Source organism: Osmerus eperlanus, chromosome 9, assembly GCF_963692335.1.
Source record: "Osmerus eperlanus chromosome 9, fOsmEpe2.1, whole genome shotgun sequence".
NCBI classification, from domain to species: domain Eukaryota; kingdom Metazoa; phylum Chordata; class Actinopteri; order Osmeriformes; family Osmeridae; genus Osmerus; species Osmerus eperlanus.
Window position 1 is genome coordinate 18,167,939 of NC_085026.1, and position 19,974 is coordinate 18,187,912.

General features: G+C 47.4%; 3 protein-coding genes across 5 annotated transcripts in view; 1 reads left to right on the plus strand and 2 right to left on the minus strand.

Annotated features, from left to right (window-relative positions):
- akt1 (v-akt murine thymoma viral oncogene homolog 1) overlaps positions 1-3,906 on the minus strand; it is a 33,096-nt gene extending 29,190 nt beyond the window's left edge. The window contains exons 1-2 of the mRNA XM_062469585.1: positions 3,706-3,906; positions 136-316 (exon numbers count right to left, since the gene is read on the minus strand). Of these exons, the coding sequence (XP_062325569.1) occupies positions 136-181 (46 nt within the window). The 5' untranslated portion in view covers positions 182-316; positions 3,706-3,906. The remainder of the gene's footprint in view (positions 1-135; positions 317-3,705) is intronic.
- Positions 3,907-6,962: 3,056 nt separating this feature from the next.
- zbtb42 (zinc finger and BTB domain containing 42) lies at positions 6,963-13,765 on the plus strand. Of its 3 annotated transcripts, none has more exons than XM_062469978.1 (2): positions 6,963-7,105; positions 8,439-13,765. In XM_062469978.1, the coding sequence occupies exon 2, from the start codon at positions 8,453-8,455 to the stop codon at positions 10,028-10,030; it is 1,578 nt and encodes a 525-aa protein (XP_062325962.1). In that variant the 5' UTR covers positions 6,963-7,105; positions 8,439-8,452; the 3' UTR covers positions 10,031-13,765. The 3 variants fall into 3 exon arrangements, with proteins under 3 accessions (XP_062325962.1, XP_062325964.1, XP_062325963.1); XM_062469980.1 differs by having other exon boundaries at positions 6,964-7,105; positions 8,614-13,765; XM_062469979.1 differs by lacking the exon at positions 6,963-7,105 and adding an exon at positions 7,205-8,045.
- A 3,433-nt stretch (positions 13,766-17,198) lies between these two features.
- Positions 17,199-19,831, minus strand: siva1 (SIVA1, apoptosis-inducing factor). Its single transcript, XM_062470073.1, has 4 exons — positions 19,628-19,831; positions 18,728-18,928; positions 18,186-18,339; positions 17,199-17,783 (listed from the first exon to the last, which is right to left on the minus strand). Exons 1-4 carry the CDS (start codon positions 19,743-19,745, stop codon positions 17,735-17,737), a joined length of 522 nt encoding a protein of 173 aa, XP_062326057.1. The 5' UTR covers positions 19,746-19,831; the 3' UTR covers positions 17,199-17,734.
- Positions 19,832-19,974: the final 143 nt, after the last annotated feature.

Below are 19,974 nucleotides of genomic sequence, written 5' to 3' on the forward strand. Positions count from 1 at the left end.
TGTACACAGAGCACAGGGTAGAACACAGTGTAAACAGAGCACAGGGTAGAACACAGTGTAAACAGAGCACAGGGTAGAACACGTGCTTCATTCTCGTGGGTCAAAGTGATCAGGAACGCAAAACAGCCCACTCACCCCTTTTATGCAGCCATCCCTCCTTCACGATCGCCACATCAGCCATGCTGGAGGATGGTGAGGGGTCTCCAGGGCTCTGTCAGGGAGAGCCTCACACCTGTGCCCCCGCCGTCCCTCTCTCTGCCTGGACAGGAACTGGAGGCCTGTCCTTGGAGCGTGGAGGTGCCTTCCCACCAGGAACCTGTCAGCACCAGAGGCAAAGGACAATCATACAATTATGAGGTCAAATATTGTATCTTTATGTCTGAATGTTAACCTCTGGTAACAGTGTTGAAATGCAGCTTGAACCCAGTTTCTGCAGGTGCCCAAACCTGAGAGGAACTTACAGATCTGCAGGAGATCTACAGGAGTTCTATAAGAGATCTACAGGAGATCTACAGGAGGTCTGCAGGAGATCTACAGGAGATCTGCAGGAGTTCTATAAGAGATCTACAGGAGATCTACAGGAGGTCTACAGGAGATCTACAGGAGGTCTACAGGAGATCTACAGGAGATCTACAGGAGGTCTACAGGAGATCTACAGGAGATCTACAGGAGGTCTACAGGAGGTCTACAGGAGATCTACAGGAGGTCTACAGGAGGTCTACAGGAGATCTACAGGAGATCTACAGGAGATCTACAGGAGATCTACGGGAGGTTTTCCTAAGATTGGAGAGACGTGGTCGGGGTGGTGTGGGACATCTAGAAGTCCTCAAGCTGTCTGACCTGTGAAAGTCCACTGTCATCATACTGTAGAGTTTGTCTGTAATGGAAAACCGTCACTTGACATTTTCAAGCCTTTAACTTAAAAGACCTTCCTGAATCCAACGTATGCAGAACGCGATCGATTCCAGAGCTTTTAATGAAAATGTCACATCAAGGCTTGCTGTTAACAAGGGAATCAATTCCTCCTCCAGGGTCTCATCACAGCCACACCTCCACAGCAACGTGAGAGGAATCTCATTGGTTGACTTCGGAGCGCAACAACAGGAAGTAGTTGTGATATCGACAGACCAGGAGAGTTTGGGGTTATCAACCCTCCCTCACCGGGAGTCTTTAACATCCTTTGTGTTTATTGCAAATCGTTAGGATGGAATGTCTGCAGTATGAGACTGGTTTATTTGTACTCAGTGTGGAAATAATATTCAGGAATATTACACCGGTTGTTTTGTTGAACTGGCTTGCTAGTTGAGAGAAGAAATCTCACATCCGATAGGACATCTGTGACCAGGCCATCAGAACATCTCTACTCTCACACTTACATCATCATCACCCCAGGACACACACACACACTCTAGGATACTGTACATTCCACACACACACACACACACACACACACACACACACACACACACAGCTCCAGCTCTGGAGCCATAACAGAGCTCTGCTGTTTCATGTGAGCAACCTGCTGCTGGTGCTGCAGTCCTCCTGCCCTGACAGTACGGATGAACCCAGTACCCTGACTGCAGGTCACATGGTCCAGGGCCTCAGGACACCGCCTCCCTCCCTGCCTCACTCCCTGCCTCTCTCCCTGCCTCTCTCCCTGCCTCACTCCCTGCCTCACTCCCTGCCTCACTCCCTGCCTCACTCCCTGCCTCTCTCCCTGCCTCTCTCCCTGCCTCTCTCCCTGCCTCACTCCCTGCCTCTCTCCCTGCCTCCCTCTATGCCTGATCCACTCCCTGCCACTCTCCCTGCCTCCCTCTATGCCTGATCCACTCCCTGCCTCCCTCTATGCCTGATCCACTCCCTGCCTCTCTCCCTGCCTCCCTCTATGCCTGATCCACTCAGCTGGTCTCTGAGGACAGATCAGCTGGTCTCTGAGGACAGATCAGCTGGTCTCTGAGGATCAGCTGGTCTCTGAGGATCAGCTGGTCTCTGAGGACAGATTAGTGGGCTCTGAGGATCAGCTGGTCTTTGAGGAAAGATCAACTGGTATTTGAGGACAGATCAGCTGGTCTCTGAGGACAGATCAGCTGGTCTCTGAGGACAGATCAGCTGGTCTCTGAGGACAGATCAGTTGGTCTCTGAGGACAGATCAGCTGGTGTCTGAGTACAGATCAGCTGGTCTCTGAGGACAGATCAGCTGGTCTCTGAGGACAGATCAGCTGGTCCTCCTGCTTGATAAGTGACTTCCTGCTACACCTCATACCAAACACACAAGTCACCAAGTTACAACAGACGCTTAATCTGGGTTGGGATCTTTAAAACAGGTCAGAATGAGGAAGTCTCTCGTGTGACCCATGACCTTGTTCCTGCATGACCCTATCCCATCTCCTGGTCTGAACTTTTCATTCTAGACTAAGTAAGAAACTGGGATGAAACCTTTAGACGGAGCCAGAGATGCAGGCTAAACGATCACATGCAGAGCAACATGATGAGGATGCTGCTCAAACACTTCCTCCTGTCGGTTTTGTTCGTTCAAATTGGGCCTGAGTCCAATAGGAGACAGAGTAGGCATGTTGTTGTTATGTTGTTGTTGTTCTGTGGAAGGTGTTGTACGTACAGGGCGATGACACTAGCCCACTACCCAGGCATAGCCAGCAACCACACCCCAGGTCCAGTACTGTATGATTGATCGCTTCCAGACCAGGAGGATGAGAGGGAGGATGAGAGGGAGGGAGGATGAGAGGCAGGGATCTTCCAAGCAGCAGTGACAGTTATTGGCATAGCAACCCAAGCAGTGGACAGTCTCAGGACTTAACAGTGAAACATGCCTTCAGATGAGCATGCACACCTTGCACATGGTTGGTTTCTACCACAGAGCCCTGCAATAGAGAGGATTCTAGAGATTGTAATACAACATTAAATTGTTATCGTGAATGGAATTCATAAAAGTTTCACATATGTATTTCGTATAAATATGGGATTAAGGATGATAAGGATTAGCTGTGAAGGAAATGTATCACCTGGAAACAACCTTGCACCACATTCAGGTGAAGGTGAGATACACTGTTTAGAGAAGTCAGACAATCAGTTAGACAAGACAGTTAGTGACACATAGTTGCATCAAGTCCCAACGAGGCTGCACTTCTGAATGACATCAACTCAAGCTGGCTGGCATGGTCACTGATCATTCCATGCCAGTGTTACTGACGACTGATAATAAACATCAATGCACTGTTACTGACAACGTTACCTAAAGTGACACATTGACAAGTTGCGCTCTTGACCACTAGGATATAAAGTTTTTTCCTTCCCGTATTCTTAGTCATCCTCGATTCTTAGCATATCTGACGAGGGATTCACTCACTCTGAGAAACACCGAAACATAATTCCTAATCTCTCCTGCATGTTTAATGCTCTTTTCTTTGCAGACAGCAGCTCCATAAATAAACAAATCTTACAAACAAGTTATAGTCAATTGCGTCAAAAGTTCCCTTACACTTACTATCTCCTTCAGTTTGTACCCGGAAGTCTATAAAAGTCAAGAACGCACTTAATTTGGGGTTGCATTTAGCTATTTATATAGGACACGGGGCCTAGGCAGCTTGGTTGAAAATAACCGCATCGTTTGTAATACAATGGGACCTTCTGCTGTGGGCTCGCTCACTCATACAGGCACAACACGAGACGGAAAACACAAGCATTTACCTGAAAAGGTTTTCAACAGTGTGTCCGTTCCATTTTAAGGTGCTCTGTCGGTGATTTGTCTTGATGATAAGTCCGTTAATAACCTGAAAAAAGTGTTCGCATCTACTCCGCTTGTGTTGCCTTTCTCCCACTACACCTCCCAGCGTCTGTCTGCAAGGCTCCTGTGGCACAGTCCGGTCCGTGGTCCTAGCGCCGTAGGGTCTCTGCGTAAACGTAGGACAACAAGTTCTGATCTCATCCACCCTAGTTGAATGAGAAAATGATATCGATCGGTTTCCAGTGTCACTCCTTCGACACACACTCGGTTACGACAGTGTTGTTATTTTAAAAAGGAAGTCGTAAAATGTAGTAACTGTGAAACTCTCGTGGAACATGGAACTTTGGACTTTGGAGTCCACGTTTTTATGTGAGTTCCTAGTCAAGGGTTTGCTTGAACATTTTCTAACAGGTCCTTTATGTACTGAGAAATGTTTGCTCTTTGCACTTAATAATAGTAAATCTAAAGGCTACCAGTATATTCTGTATCTTGTATGCCCTACATACAATGTATTTAATGTCACAGTGCAGTTTCCCTTCTGGGATATACTCAATACTTCAATACTCTTCTCTCTAAAACTTGTCAAGTTTAATCCAGAGGAAAACTTCTTACATTTCTGGCCTACGATACTATCTTCACTATGAAGCTGCACCGCCTCAACATTATCCTGAGCAGTTTGGTAACGAGTTGGGTAATTATTGAGAAACAACAGTTGAAGATGGAGGATGAGGTTTCTGCCAATGTCTGCTCTTGGTGAAACATTTATGGACGCCTCCTCTTGCTTGCCCACTCTGTTTCTCTGACACTTCCTCTCATTGTCACTCTTACAGTAAACCAGCTTCTCTTTAGGGCCATAGGAGCGCAGTTCCTGTTCCACAAACAGGGCCGGCCACAGCCTTCTTCGTCTGATCTCTCCTCCTTGCGACCACTCCATCCCCCGGTGTGTTGCTGCCATCTCTGTTCAGTTTTGGACGAGGCCTGTCTATCGGTTCAGTTTGGGACGAGGCCCGTCTATCGGTTCAGTTTGGGACGAGGCCCGTCTATCGGTTCAGTTTGGGACGAGGCCCGTCTATCGGTTCAGTTTGGGACGAGGCCCGTGATATCAAAGGCGTCTGACTAACCTCTGGACAAGACAACCATCACGCCTTCAGAACGATGCGTCGCATCTCTACTGGCTGGGGTTTCATTATTAAGTGCTACAATAACGGATATAATTGAGAGTTAGGATTCATTGTCACTATAGCTTTGTTAGGACTACCAGGCCAGCAGCAAAATTCGGCTTCACTAATACAGCGAAGGAACACTGAAAGCACAAGACAAAAAAAGGACAAACATGTTGTTCTTCCTCACATTAGCGCTTCTTTTTAAACACACGTAAACACACGGGCCAGTGTTGAGCAGTCTCCAGGGATCCCATTGGTCCAGAGGCCTGAGAGATGTGGCCCTCTGGCTGGGCGGCATGCCGTCAGGCTGCAGAGGAATTCGGAGCCCTTTTGTCAGAGAGGAGGGGGGATAGGAGAGGGGGGAGAGGGGAGGGGGGAGAGGGTGGGAAAATGCCATTGATGATTGCAGAGAGAGGAAGAATGAAACTCCAGGAAGTGTTCTCTCACCCCACCCCCCACCCCCCTCATTCTCCCTCCCTCCCTCACCCCACCCCCTCCCCCCTAATTCTCCCCCCCCCCCCCCCTCTCTCTCTCTGTGTGAGAAACTTCACCATGCTGTTTGGAGGCACAACCACTGCTTTGTCTGGTCCCCGAAAGCCCCCAGTGCTGCTCCCCCGGGCTCCGTGGCTGCCAGGCAGGACAACACAGGGACCACTTCTCCTGTTCTCATCCACAGAGCTGGGCCTTGCATAGACCCTGTGTGCTAAATACATAAATACTCCATGGCAACATTCTGAATTTTCATCGTCATTGTCATCGTATCATAACATGATGTCATTGTGTGTCTGGGGTTTTGTTGATCATGGCTTCACCTGTCACAGTTGTTCATTTTACTCACATCATAGATCTTATTTCTTTCCACAGTGTGAAGAAGCAGAGCTGGCTCGGAGGGAGAGACCTTCCTCAGCGATGGAGGAACAGAAGACTAAAAACAGAATGAAACATCCAGCCAGTGTGCCCCCCCTGCCCCCCCCCTCACAGTGTCCCCCCTGCCCCCCCCCTCACAGTGTCCCCCCTGCCCCCCCCCTCACAGTGCTCTCCCCTCTGTGTCAGGGGGCAGAGAGGAGCCGCAAATGGCCCTTTCAAAACACACGACAGCTGGAACACAGGGCAAAGGTGACCCAGGCAGTTGGGGTGGTGTGGAGGGAGGGGGGAGGGAGGGGCAGGAGGGGGGGAGGGAGGGGCAGGAGGGAGGGGCAGGAGGGGAGCAGCTGCAGCTTCCCAGCTCCTGTCTTCACCGTGCTCTCACAGCTAGAACACAAATACAAAAACACTCTTTTCTACTACAAAAATTGAGCCAATCTTTATCAAAACGATTGTGACAATCATATGATTGCATTCTCAGCTGTTGGAATAGTTTGCCTAAATCTTTAATTCAACCTTTAATTTGTATTTTTGGGGGTGTTTTCTTGTGAATTTACTGACTGACCCCCGGTTCCCAGAGACTGTATCATTCCACAGAGACAGTTGAAACAATCCGCACAAACAGCCAGAGGGTGTGATGTGCGGGGAGGAAACAATAGCCCTGGATGGTGCGCTGCCAGGGAATTCCACCGCGGAGCAGGATTAGAGAACACAGTCCTTTATAAGTTCTCTATTCCCCCACACACACACCCCACCCCCCTACACACACTGGTGTGCCCAAATTCTTTTTCCTGTTTATACAAATAATGCATTACATCCGATCACTTGTGCTTTGCACCTGCCAAGACGTAGTTCATAATGGATGTACTTTTCTCGTAGTATTAAAGACTTGTAATATTTGAGAAAACTAATGTTTTGAAATGTCAAGAAGGCTAATTTTTTTTCTCAGTGAAACATCAAATATATGAATCAAAAGACAGGTTGTGCCTCACAAGCGCCGGCGATGTGTTATTTACCTATAAATGACAAACACACATATTTTAGTTTACTTATCGATTTCCGATTGTTTATTAACTGCGAAAAACACTTATCGGGAAAGGAACTCTGCAACTTGCTGCCACTGTGTGAGTTCATGCAGTAATACAGAACTTATTGTGGTCGGCGCTATCGCGAGACTGGTCCATTATCAACCTGCTTGACACACAGCGCTGAGAGCTGCTCTCCTGCCAGGGTCGAACTGAAGCCTAAGAAACGACAGGAGAAGCGAACATCTGGCCGCACATCATGAGAGGACGTGGGAACAATTAGGAAATACAACGACGGTGTGCATTTATCTGTGAGTATAATGTTCTGGACAAGGAAATGTTGGAACCGAAAGTTATGCCCTATAGCGCTTCCTTCGTTTACCGTAGTTGGCTTGGTCAGCGACAGTTGCCGAGTTCCTCTGCTGTTAAAAGGCTCACAGCAATGCATTTGCTCACGGACATGAAGCTCTTATACTGCGTCTACGCTCCGCGTAGCCTAACGATCATAGTTTTTCTTTCGATTAAAACGGAACACAAGTGCGCGTGATTCAGATATAGGATATAGTAACAGGGGTTGTACAAAAAGGAAAGTTATTGAGGGCATCCTAGCTTGATTTTTATGTGACATTATACTATTTTAGTAACTTACAATATTTACAACAAAACTCGTAATCCGGGAGCGTATGTGACCGGTGCGTAAAAAAGGCCACGACGCTTTAAAAAAAGTTATTATCGCCTGATGTTGGGCTTCTGGTTAGGTCTGGGTAAAACTACGAACAAGTTTGTATAGTGGTCCACATGCCTGTTTTGTAGATTTTGTGCATGTCTGAAATAAGTTGGGACTCTTTTGTACGTATCTGGATTCAGAGTAACATATGGCGTAAAGAGGAGCACAGCTGGAGGTAGCGTTTCCATTGCGGTGATGTCAGAGCAGCTGACTCCACAGCTTGCAGTGTAATTAGCAAACAGAGCACCAGTTTACTCTCTCCCTTGGCTTATTTCTTAACCTTGCCCGGTGGGCTAGTACAACTATCCAAATGCCTGCGTTTTGCACTTCTCTATGTTTGCGTGCTCGGTATCAAATGATTGTTCAGTAAACACGAACAGCCGAAGAGCAACCGGGTTTTTTTTGTTCGTGGAAACGTGCGTACGACTGTTTGTACTCGGTCTGCCCGTTGGTTTCACGTTCCGGTGGGAAGCGCAAAAAAGTAATGCTCAATTAAGAAGACTTTTTGATAGCTGAAGCGCAAGGTATTGTATTACATTATAATACGGGCGCAGTTATTTTCGACAATATAGATTATTAGAAAAATAAAATTGCGTGGTGAAAATATAGGCTACTTTTTTGATCTTACCTTTACATTGACATGGTTTAATCTTGTAGAACATAAAATATATTTTGCGGTGAAGGCTCACACACGTTCTACTATGTACAGTTGTATTGATTTCATTGGTTTTAAATTGTTGCCCCACTTAAGTCTGTTTGTGTACAGTAGTATTTATAATTTTTGCTCTCTTTTCAGTGCGTTGGTTACTTTTGTTTGTAGTTGACTCGAACGCCATACGCGTTGCCAACTCTCAAGGCGACCTCTAAATGGCCGCATTTCGTTTATTCACTATCCAGTTTTTCCTGTTTTTCATCAGGTTATGAAGGAAGAATGGAGTTCCCAGACCATAGCCGCCAGTTGCTGCAGTGTCTGAGTCAGCAGCGTCACCAAGGTTTCCTGTGTGACTGCACTGTTCTCGTCGGGGAGGCGCGATTCAAAGCGCACAGAGCCGTGCTGGCCTCATGTAGCATGTACTTCCATCTCTTCTACAGGGACCAGCTAGACAAAAGGGACGTTGTGCATCTGAACAGTGACATTGTGACAGCCCCTGCTTTCAGCCTGCTCCTTGAGTTTATGTATGAGGGGAAGCTGGACTTCAGTACCCTGCCAGCGGAGGATGTCCTGGCAGCCGCTAGCTACCTCCACATGTATGATATAGTGAAGGTGTGTAAAGGGAAGCTAAAAGATAAGGAAGTGTGCTGTCTGGAGGACAAGGCAGGCGAGGGGGCAGAGCTCAGCTGCCTGGACAGGGAGAATTCCTCCGACGATGAGCTGCACAGCAAGCTGTTGCCCCCCCGGCAGGCCAGGGCCCCCCGGAGACCCCCCCCGGCAGAGGAGCTTGACATGGACAACAGCGACGTCAGGCTGGCTGTCACAGGCTGTGACAGGGCCGTGCAGAGCAGGCAGAAGGCGAACGGTCACCCTGGCAGGTCCCCGGACCTTGTAGGTGTCAATTATGTGTCAGCAGAGGCCGAGCCCTGCGTCCAAACAGCTGGAAAAACAAAAGCTGATGTCAGTAGTTCCACGGTATCGCTGTCCCTGAGGTCCAGGGCTTCAGATGACATGGACTGCGCACTGGATTTGTCTTTCAAGCCTCTGTGTAGCAGAGATGCCTTCCACCCTTCCTACGTCTCGGGACAGCTGGCCCTCGACAACCAGCAGCAGGGCACGGAGCCACTTGTTAAAGACGAACACGACTTGCTGTCAGAGCAGGAGGACAGTGAGCCGGTGAGCCCAGAGAGCCTGCGCTTTGGGAATAGTGCCAGGAGCTCAGCGGTGACAGGGTTCGCTGCCCTCTTCCCCGGCAACAACGGCACGGCGACCGCTCTGCTCTCCCGGGAGGAGGACCTGATGGGGGAGGAGGGGGAGGGCTGCGGGGGAAGGGAGGCCGGCAGGGAGGTGGAGGAGAGGAGGGGCCGGCTGCTGGGGGACAGCGAGGAGGAGGAGGAAGACGACCTGGCCTCCTCAGACATCTCCACGTCCAGCGGGGTGCTCCTGCCCCCGGGGCAACAGGTGTGCGTGTGCCCCCTCTGCAGCAAAGTGTTCCCCAGCCCCCACGTGCTGCAGCTCCACCTCAGCTCTCACTTCCGTGAGAAGGACGGGGCGCGCTCCAAGCTGTCGCCGGACGGCTCTGTGCCGACCTGCTCCCAGTGTGGGAAGACCTTCTCCTGCATGTACACGCTGAAGCGCCACGAGCGCACGCACTCTGGCGAGAAGCCCTACACCTGCGGCCAGTGCGGGAAGAGCTTCCAGTACTCCCACAACCTGAGCCGCCACGCCGTGGTGCACACGCGAGAGAAGCCCCACGCCTGTAAGTGGTGCGAGAGGCGCTTCACGCAGTCAGGAGACCTGTACCGCCACATCCGCAAGTTCCACTGTGGCCTGGTCAAGACTCTCGCCATAGGATAAACGCCCGCTTCCCCCGGGGCCTGACAGGAAACCCTCCTGTCCTTTACTCACTATGACTAGAGCACACCGGTTCTCAGCTGGACACATACATATACAAATAGTACAACACATATCATTCTGGAATTCTAACCTATGTGGCATTTCTGAAATCATAATTAGACAGCGACTTGGATTGTTCACTACATGATTTCCAGTTCAGTTTGATCCAGCTGGACCCTGGTCGGAGAGCAGGGAGACTGAGTGCTTTTCTACTTTAGTTGGATACACAGTGAAGGAGGATCAGATGCACTTGTTCATTTCTGTCTAGGTAGCAGACATGTATTTAGATTGATGAAGAAAACACTCCACACTGATGAAAGAACAACATTTTACATCCATATTTCGAGGGCGAGTGAGTGAAAGCTGAAGGACTGTAACAGTCCTTTGAGGATCCAGTCGTTGGGAAGACAGAACCGTCCGAGAAAAGCAATATTTTATTTTAAAACAGAAACATTATATATTTATTAGTTGATGGTTGATTAGCTATGGTTAACAACCTAAATATCCCAAGGCAGCAAAATACATAAAGTTTGACTACTGGAAGTTTGGGTTTGTCTGTAGACAGTTTTCTTTCTTTTTTTTTAAGGAAATCGGGCCACAGTTTTATGTTCCTTAGAGATGATGGCCACCCAACAGGTTATTTCATCTTCAGTTTGATAAAAATAATATACTTTGCTGCGATGGCACTCCAATGTTAAAAACAACCTCTCTATCAAGCTGTGTGAACACCTGTAGTGTATTGTATGGTCCTCTCGCCCTTGATCTGAAGATAAGGAGAATGTTGAAAGAATGCAGCTAATTCCTGTAACACTGGTGCCTACTTCTACTGCTTCACACTCCGGAGGCACCAGTACAGGACCTCCCACTGTGCTACCTGTCAGGACCCTAAAGAAGATCACCTTTTTTTGGACTGTGCACAAATACAAGGAAATTATTTGGTAGCTCTGGTCTTGGTGGTATCTGTTAGTTGTAGAATACCAAGTCATTCAAGAATGTAATAACTGTAATATCTGTATTTATGTCAATTTTTGCCACGTAGTTGATTATCTTCCTGTAAAAGTAGAAGTTATCTGAGCACTTCCTGGTACTGCGGCGCTAGAAAAGAAAGTGTAAATTGGGAAAGTTATGCTAAAGGAAAGAGAAGTTGAAGAGGGAGGGTTGAGACTACACAGCTACACTGGGAGTCAGCTGCCTGTACTGTACGTTCATCAGAATTCTTCCTCCTAAAATGCAACATTTGTTTCTACTGCTTTGGCCGTCAGGTTTGTGTTATCCTATATTTTGTTTATTCTGTTTGTGTGTTAGATACTACTGAAGTTTGGAGTGAAGCCTTTGATAGTACTTATCTAAAAGGAATCTGTTTCAGCCCCCTCTTGTTTTAGAACAGTGAAATAGTTTGTCTTTGTGGATGTTTGGTTCACTTCGATGCTAAATGGATTCTTACAATGGGACTAGCACTAACAGTCTAAGATATTCACTGAATCTGTCCTGAGAAGACTTGATCTGAATTATTTATTAGTTTTACTTGGTTCAGGGTTTACTTTAGGTGTGATCAGTCAAGTTTAGCTCATTTCTATAAGCTTGAAGACTTGGCCTTTCTTGTTGGTACTCGTTCACTGGTTTTGGGGCTGTTTCCTGTTTCCTGATCCAATTACTGTAACAGATCAGGCCTTTACTGTATCTTACACAAAACTCTTAAATTGAGTATTCAAGGTTTGTCTCATACAACATAGAAAAGCACTTGTTTTAAGCATTTAGTTTCAACACTGACATTGTCTAGGCTGCTATTTCTTACGATTTGTATATTTAATGTAAATATATATTCTATTTATCAGACTTGTTTCGCTGTAGTAGAAGAACAAGTGGAGTTGGCGATGCTAGGTGTCTTACTGAAGCATCAGGCTCCTCGGTCAGAGTCCCGTCTTCCGTGGAGAGTTCAGTTTCTTCTCCTGTTGGCTCCTGTATCTCAGCGTATCAGAACGCCTCATGACCCCTGTTCCAGGAGGGCAGCCGTTTGTACTCAAGCACAAGTACATTGGTCAGGTATAGCCTACCGATACAAGTCACACAATCCCTGCATTGTTCCGCCGTACCAGGTAGTCCTCAAGGGATCATTGTGCATCCCTGCTTCTGGATGTGGAGGGAACCAGGCACTGCAAGTCCCTCTGTGCAAGATGCGAGAAATGTATTTAGCACAGTGGAGACCTGGGAGACTTTAAACAGGTGCTGGAAGCATCAGAGGACATCTCTACTCTCGGCATGTAGTGGATGTGCTTCGCTGACCTGTGTGTAGAGAATGCAACACGGGGATCTCATTGCACATTTATCAAAATAATCTCTTATTTGTTAGTTTATTGCCTCAATTGTCAGATCTTCTTGCCAGATTTCAAAACACGTTTTATAAACTGTATAGAAGAGGGAGGAACCCGCTTTGCCCTTACAACTTTTAGTGGATATAGAACTCAGAATCATCTCCTGTATAACATTAAATAGTAACAGTATTTCATCATGATTGTGTATGTTTTTTCATATATAGGTGTTGTGTAGTGTTGATGTGTGATCAGAACACACAGGAATGTAGGGGAAGGGTTGTCTCACTTTGGGAAAGAGGTTTCTTACACAATGCAGTTTATTGGTCATTGAATTACTGATGTACACTTGCAGCTGTATAGGCGTGTAAAACTTGATTTAAGATTTGAAGAATCTTCTGTTAGTTTTTCAGTAATTCATACCTCCACGGTCCTCACCATGTGCCTTGTAGACACAATGACAAGTGTAGCACCTGGAGTTGCCCTATTTTGTACACCGTCAATTAACCAGAGTTTGATGTAGTAAAGTTGGGTCCATTCAAACAGTAACCCAGTGATAAGATTAAGGAAACCGTATGTTTTCTATTTTCTATTAAATGAAAATGCAATCTTCAAAAGTCAATAACTAAGAATGGTGAAGCCCATTAATTTTTGCTGCTGTTGATCACGATTAGGTTTGAGTTTTGCTACTGATGGATACATTTGAAGCTGTTTATTTTCTGTTTATATGTGGAGTTCAGTCATGTTGAACTCAAGACGAAGGTTTTGTCCTGCTGTACAGTGAGTGCAGTCCATTTGTAGGAATTAAAGTATGTTTCATAGATTATGTCAAGTTGAATGTGAAATGCTGAGATTTTAATCATGAAATGTATGACAATTGTGGGGCTATGTTTTCCTAATTGCTGTAGGATTGTAAAGTCTAAAACTGAATATAAGGTTACATTAATACTGGAATTTTGTCCTTTGCAGGTTAAGACTGTGAAATTGTGTATAATCATGAGAAATATTTATTGAACTGTTTCTTGTGCAACATTTGACTGTCTCACAATTTTGATTTGTAAAAAATGAAAGATGCTACTAAATGTCATTGGAAATCTTTTTAATAGAATTTGTAGAAGTGCCATTAGAATTTAATATAATTTTTTAATAAGAAAGGTATATTTTATAGTAATCAATTGCTTCAGTGTTAGTGGTTTATAGATTAGGGGACAATCTCATGCAGAACTGACATTGCTTAGATCTTGAGGCAATTTACTTTTGATCCGTAATTGTTTGTGCATTATTTTTGTTTGCTCTTTCAGAGTGCTTGTGTGTGCCGTGGAGATGTGACAATCTTGGTTTAGGTTTATAAAGATTATGCTTAGATTAAACAGAACACTTTTCTGCAGCTGTGTGGATTTTTTTCCTTATTGTTCCTTCCATTACAATCTTAACGATACTTCCTCAATACAACATCGTGTTCAGTCTTCCAGGAGAAAGAAATCCTGAATTGAATAGCGACAACTTTTGCCATGACTTTGTTGAAAACATGAACCCTCAAAACACTTTATTCTATTCTCTGTATTGATGACCTTTTAGCGTTCAAGGAGAATATTTGTTGTCAGAGATCTCGCTGCAGCCAGTGTGTGGGTGAAACAGAACTGTATACAGACAACAGCATGGGATAATACTGTGGGTCTAACAGATTCCTTATCCCATTCTAAGTGAAGTTGTTCCCAAGGACAGGATGTGCAGAGATGACTTGTTTTAGTCCAGAAGTGCTGCCAATGCCCAGAGAGTGCAGCAAAATGCCAGAGATAAGATACAGAATGTTTGGTATCTTAAATTGAAGGTGTATTCCCAAATTCTGATTCATTTACACAGGCAGTAAACAAGCAAACAAAAGAATGCATGTCTAATTGAGGAACCCCAACACAGTTCAGTGGTTCTTCTCTTTGGAGAGGTTCCCCTGCAGCACATGGAAGGAAATCCAGCTGCCGTGCTACGTACGTATGTACTGACGGTTCCCACCACCCTCCCCCACCCACAGCACGGCCTTCTGGGAACCACACACACTGGGCCTGCTGCATCCACCCAGCCCTTACCCGGGCCCCACCCCCCCGCCGCCTCTTCCGACCCCTCTATTGTGGGTCTGGGTAGTAGCTCAGCTCTATTGTCTGACCCCGACTCCTCAGCATTTACTTTCTGCACAAACACACGACACAGCGGCGCTGGGCATCCATGCACAGCACAAAGACAACAATGTCCTCCTAGATCACTCAGAAACAGGCTGGAGAAACAAGCCTGACCAGCTCCCTGTAAATAAGGGTCCCATCCTCAGGCCCTGACCTCTCTGCTCCAGCCCAGCCTCCAGGGCAGCCTCCAGGGCAGCCTCCAGCCCAGCCTCCAGGGCAGCCTCCAGCCCAGCCTCCAGGGCAGCCTCCAGGGCAGCCTCCAGCCCAGCCTCCAGGGCAGCCTCCAGCCCAGCCTCCAGGGCAGCCTCCAGGGCAGCCTCCAGGGCAGCCTCCAGCCCAGCCTCCAGCCCAGCCTCCAGCCCAGCCTCCAGGGCAGCCTCCAGCCCAGCCTCCAGGGCATGGCACATCTGCATGCTGGGATCATCATGTGTGGGTTTATTATGATTATGAGCAGAAACCTGCAGGTGCTCTGCAGGGACCATGTGACGGGGCTTAGAGGGGGGGGGGGTTGTGGTGGAAGGATGGAGCAACATTCCTGCCAGGATCTTAAGCCTCGATCGTTCGTGCTCCTTTTCTGAATGTATTCATCCCCCAGTTTGCAGAGACTTGGGGGAAGTTGAGAGGGAAGTTGTGTCCAGCTCTCAGGACCAGCGGTGGGAGACCTTGACCTCTGAGAGGACAGACTGTCGGGGACAGCTGGCGTGGCCTGTGTTTATTTATTTCTTTCTTCAACAAAAGACAGGTGGTCACACTTGAAAAGGGCACACAAACGCACACATTTACGCTCTCTCTCTCTCTGTGTCTCTCTCTATGTCTCTCTCTCTCTCACACACACACAGAAAGTGTTTGGCACAACAACCACAGTCTTTTATAAAGCCTGATCTTACTGATCTTGTAGGACGGACATCTTTTCAGTCAGTCATATTTCCCAGAGAAACAGTGACTAACCAGCTGCATTTGTTTACAAATAGATGATATGACCGCTCAGTGTATAGAACTGGTTAAATCAATTAACTTTTCCAGATCTCATTCTGCTGTTTTTCACCGTACGACGTGACTGTGGAGTCTTCAAGTCGTAACAGTAATGCCCTGTGTGAGGGCCGGGAATCAAATCTGTATGAATCTCGCTCAACGTGTGTCCATGCTAGAGTAGCCATGTATGGAGTCATCCGTCACAGGGGTGCCAAGACGGCATGTCCTTGGTCCACTGCACAGCTGTCACTTACTCACACTCGTTGACGCATATTTATAGCAGCGGCATCACTGGGCTCGGCACTCGCACACCGGCCACAGCTGGTCTCCAAAAGAATGGGTGAAGACAAAGCCACACACCCCCCCCCCCCCTGCTGCCGTTGGTCTGGTCTGGAGGCAGCCCTGTGGCCCCACTCCTCATACGGACTCATCCATGTCCTGGGAGAGGAGGGGGCGAGGAGGAGGACCAGCCCATGAAGGCAGACCCTGACCTTTCTCCTAACACTAGCAGTGGTGGGGGATGTGTTGGAGCCTCAGACAGCTGCATGCTCCCATTTTAAGAATGCGTTAACCCACATCAGTTGGGAGGGAGGACCTGCAGCTTTGGTACCCCCCCCGTAACACGTTAACAATGAATATTTCGAGTAAATGTTTCAGTTGACAGACAGGCATGCGGTACCTCACGCCCACACTAATGTGTACCATAGAGATAGCAAGGAGATGACAACTGTCTAAACTACTCTGAGGTCCTACAAACAGCGCAGAACGTCAAGTGTTTACAGTTACATGTTGTTACTGAGAACTTCACATTATCCAGCGCGCTCAGACTCCTAGACGCCCTGCTGCCCCTCAGCTGTCTGTTCACCCAGAAAGGGCCTCGGCCAGGCCTCCCGTGTTGCCCTCGGCCAGGCCTCCCGTGTTGCCCTCGGCCAGGCCTCCCGTGTTGCCCTCGGCCAGGCCTCCCGTGTTGCCCTCGGCCAGGCCTCCCGTGTTGCCCTCGGCCAGGCCTCCCGTGTTGCCCTCGGCCAGGCCTCCCGTGTTGCCCTCAGACATTTACATTTACATTGTCATTTAGCAGACGCTCTTATCCAGAGCGACTTACAGTAAGTACAGGGACATTCCCTCCCCGAGGCAAGTAGGGTGAAGCGCCTTGCCCAAGGACACAACGTCAATTTACATGGCCGGGAATCGAACCTGCAACCTTCTGATTACTAGTCCGATTCCCTAACCGCTCAGCCACCTGACTCCCTAGACAGCAACAGCAGCGGTCCCTGCAGAGCAGACAGATCTAGAACCAGCCGACCAGCCAACACCCAACTGATTCCGGGAAACAACTCGACCAAATAAGTATTACCAAGAGATACGACCAGAACCACCGGCTCTGATGGGGACTTCCACCACGAGGAACAATTACTTACAAAGCATAACACATGACCCAGGAGAAAGTCATCAGGGAGGAGAGCCAAGTAAATGTGATGACTACACCAGGTGATGGGAACCACTGCCTGGAGGCCTGTCTGCTGTCAGAACATATTGTCTGCTGCCATCTGCTGGTGAGACTACAAAAACTGCACTTCCTGGTTTTATTAAACCGCTGATTGCTTGTCCCATTTATTTGTGCTGCATCACACCCCAGTTCTCCATGGTCCGCTTTAAGTACTCAAGACAAAAACGAAAGATTTAAGCATTTATTTTGGAATGATAAGATACATATTTACAAATAAACATTTGCATCATCATAAAAAGGGATGTATAAAATGTGATATATTTCATGCAAAACAGGGAAAACAAAAACATTCAAGCAGTCCTCTATTTTGACCCAAGTGAAGACCTCCCTCAGGTGAAGACCTCCCTCAGGTGAAGACCTCCCTCAGGTGAAGACCTCCCTCAGGTGAAGACCTCCCTCAGGTGAAGACCTCCCTCAGGTGAAGACCTCCCTCAGGTGAAGACCTCCCTCAGGTGAAGACCTCCCTCAGGTGAAGACCTCCCTCAGGTGAAGACCTCCCTCAGGTGAAGACCTCCCTCAGGTGAAGACCTCCCTCAGGTGAAGACCTCCCTCAGGTGAAGACCTCCCTCAGGTGAAGACCTCCCTCAGGTGAAGACCTCCCTCAGGTGAAGACCTCCCTCAGGTGAAGACCTCCCTCAGGTGAAGACCTCCCTCAGGTGAAGACCTCCCTCAGGTGAAGACCTCCCTCAGGTGAAGACCTCCCTCAGGTCGAACAGCCACAGCACAACACCTGGTCATACCTGCCGCTGTAACTGAGGAGGCAGACATGAGGATGATCACCCCATGGACACCTAAACAGCTTCCTTGTGACCACAAGGAAGCTGGTTTCAGCCTCGCCTCAGCTAATCCTCACTTTCTAAGGAGAAGTGAAGCCTTCAAATAGCCTCCAAAAAGGTAGAGACCTAGGTGAAGACCTCCCTCAGGTGAAGACCTGATCAACTAAATCCATGCTCCTGTAGCAGGTAAAGCCACGTCGCTCGTTAGTGTGGCTTCCTCCTGGGGTTGGAACTCGGGTCCTCTGACTTACAAACACGACCATCGCCTTTTAAACACCGCTAATCCACTACGCTACCGAAAAGCTAGTTACCGGATGGCACAGGTGGACGGTATTTACACTGAGCAGCGAGTTGAATCAATGACTGTGTTCTACTTACTCTACGACCGTGCAGACAGAGCAGCACAGATTGGCACAGCTGGAGCACTGCTGGGTGCAGGAGGGGCACGCAGGGCGCTCACACTCTGAGCACGACCTCAGGGTCGCCAGGGCCTTCAGACACACACAGCAGCCAGAAGCTGCCACAGCTGCACCTGAGACGAGAACCACAGGAAGTGACTTCACTTATCCTGACAGGTGACACCAATGGAATCTGTTAAACCTTTTCTCAGGTTGAATTATATTATTGTTGCTTGCTTTCCTACAGGTACACTCACACTTTTGAGGTTCATGTTGTTTAATATGTAATTTGTTTAACTACATGCTCTTATGTTTCTTCCTATTGGCACTTACTTGCTTTTCACAATGTGTGCTTCATGTTTTGGCTGCCCACAATGTTTTGTGGCTGTCTCATTGTTTATGATCATTGACCTATGCACTTTTGTAGAGCTCTCTCTTGGAAGTCGCTTTGGATAAAAGCGTCTGCTAAATGAATAAATGTAATGTAATGTGAAACACATGTTAGCATCCATCGCTAGCTACCTTCGACAGGGGCGTTTCTCTGCAGTTTGCCGTTGAATCCAATGGTCGTCTGTCCCCTCAGTAACCCTGGGGCAGCCGCCGGGGCAGCCGTCGGCGTCTCGGCCGGTGCAGCTGACGTTGGGCTTGTGCGCTCTCCAGCGCCATTCCATAACTTACCCACAACCGCCTTGGCCCCATTGAACATCAGGTTCTTCGTCTTTTCTGCGGGGAAGACAAAAATTCATCTTTCGGACAGCTCCCTGATACGTTTCAAAGAATGACCTAAAATCATGCCCAAGGTTTTGCCAGAAAACGGGTAGAGGTAGCTAAAATCTGACTCCGGATTAATTTAAATTACATACGTATTGAATAGACAAACGTAGCAAACTGAAATGACATTTTTTGTCTGTCCACCCTACCATCAAATAGCCGTGAAGCTAATTTCCAGGGACACGGTAAAGATGGTTGGCTAGCAAAACGTCCGGTAGGAACGAGTACAGCAACTATCTTGGACTTCGACAACAACATCACACGCAGCCTAGCTCTCTAGGTCATTTGACCAAGAAATACGAAATGGATGTCAGTGTAACAATACGGGATTGTTCCGACCGGACAAGACATTTCAGACATCAAAATAAGCTTATTAGCTAGAGTCGTAGCAAGATAAATTTTACATAGCTTTCCGTGATTGAACAGTCACTGCTAACAATGTAGGTTTAAGCTGAAAAAATATACAGACTTGTGAACTAGCTTACAAAAACTTTAGTTACTATATGGGCCTGTATTAAAACCTCCCAGGACTGTCGGGTCTGGACATGCATGAAACAAAACGGTAATAGCTAGCCTACTGTAGGTGGCTCCTGACTGCAAGCTAGCTAGCACTAGTTAAAAGCTAAAAGTAGGCTAGTATTAGTAACTTACCATATATTTCTTGTTTGTATTTGTACCCCAAAACACCATGGTTCAACTCCCTCTGTCCGATGTGAATTTTATACTGCGACGAGAAGGATTCGTCAAAAGGGTAGGATCTTTTAGGCATTTTCACTGCGTGCTTTCTTGCTCGAGAACAAAACAAACTTACGCAGATCAGAACGGGGAAAAACGCTTTCCCGCGAAACCAATCATGACCTCTTTTACTACACTTGGAACTGACACCACGTGATCGAAATGTATGAATATTTATATACAGAGGAACATGCGTAAATGAATAGCCTATATAATAGCAACATATATACATTTTCTTTCTCTTAAAAACTCCAAATACATGG

Bases quoted from the DNA above. Each gene is read 5' to 3' on its own strand.
- zbtb42 (XM_062469978.1), top strand. From the start codon at position 8,453: ATGGAGTTCCCAGACCATAGCCGCCAGTTGCTGCAGTGTCTGAGTCAG.
- siva1 (XM_062470073.1), bottom strand. From the start codon at position 19,745: ATGCCTAAAAGATCCTACCCTTTTGACGAATCCTTCTCGTCGCAGTAT. The intron at 18,929-19,627 runs GTAAGTTACTAA...TCTTCCCCGCAG, and splicing joins ATACAAACAAGAAATATATG to AAAAGACGAAGAACCTGATG. The intron at 17,784-18,185 runs GTAAGTAGAACA...CTGCCTCCTCAG, and splicing joins TCTGTCTGCACGGTCGTAGA to TTACAGCGGCAGGTATGACC.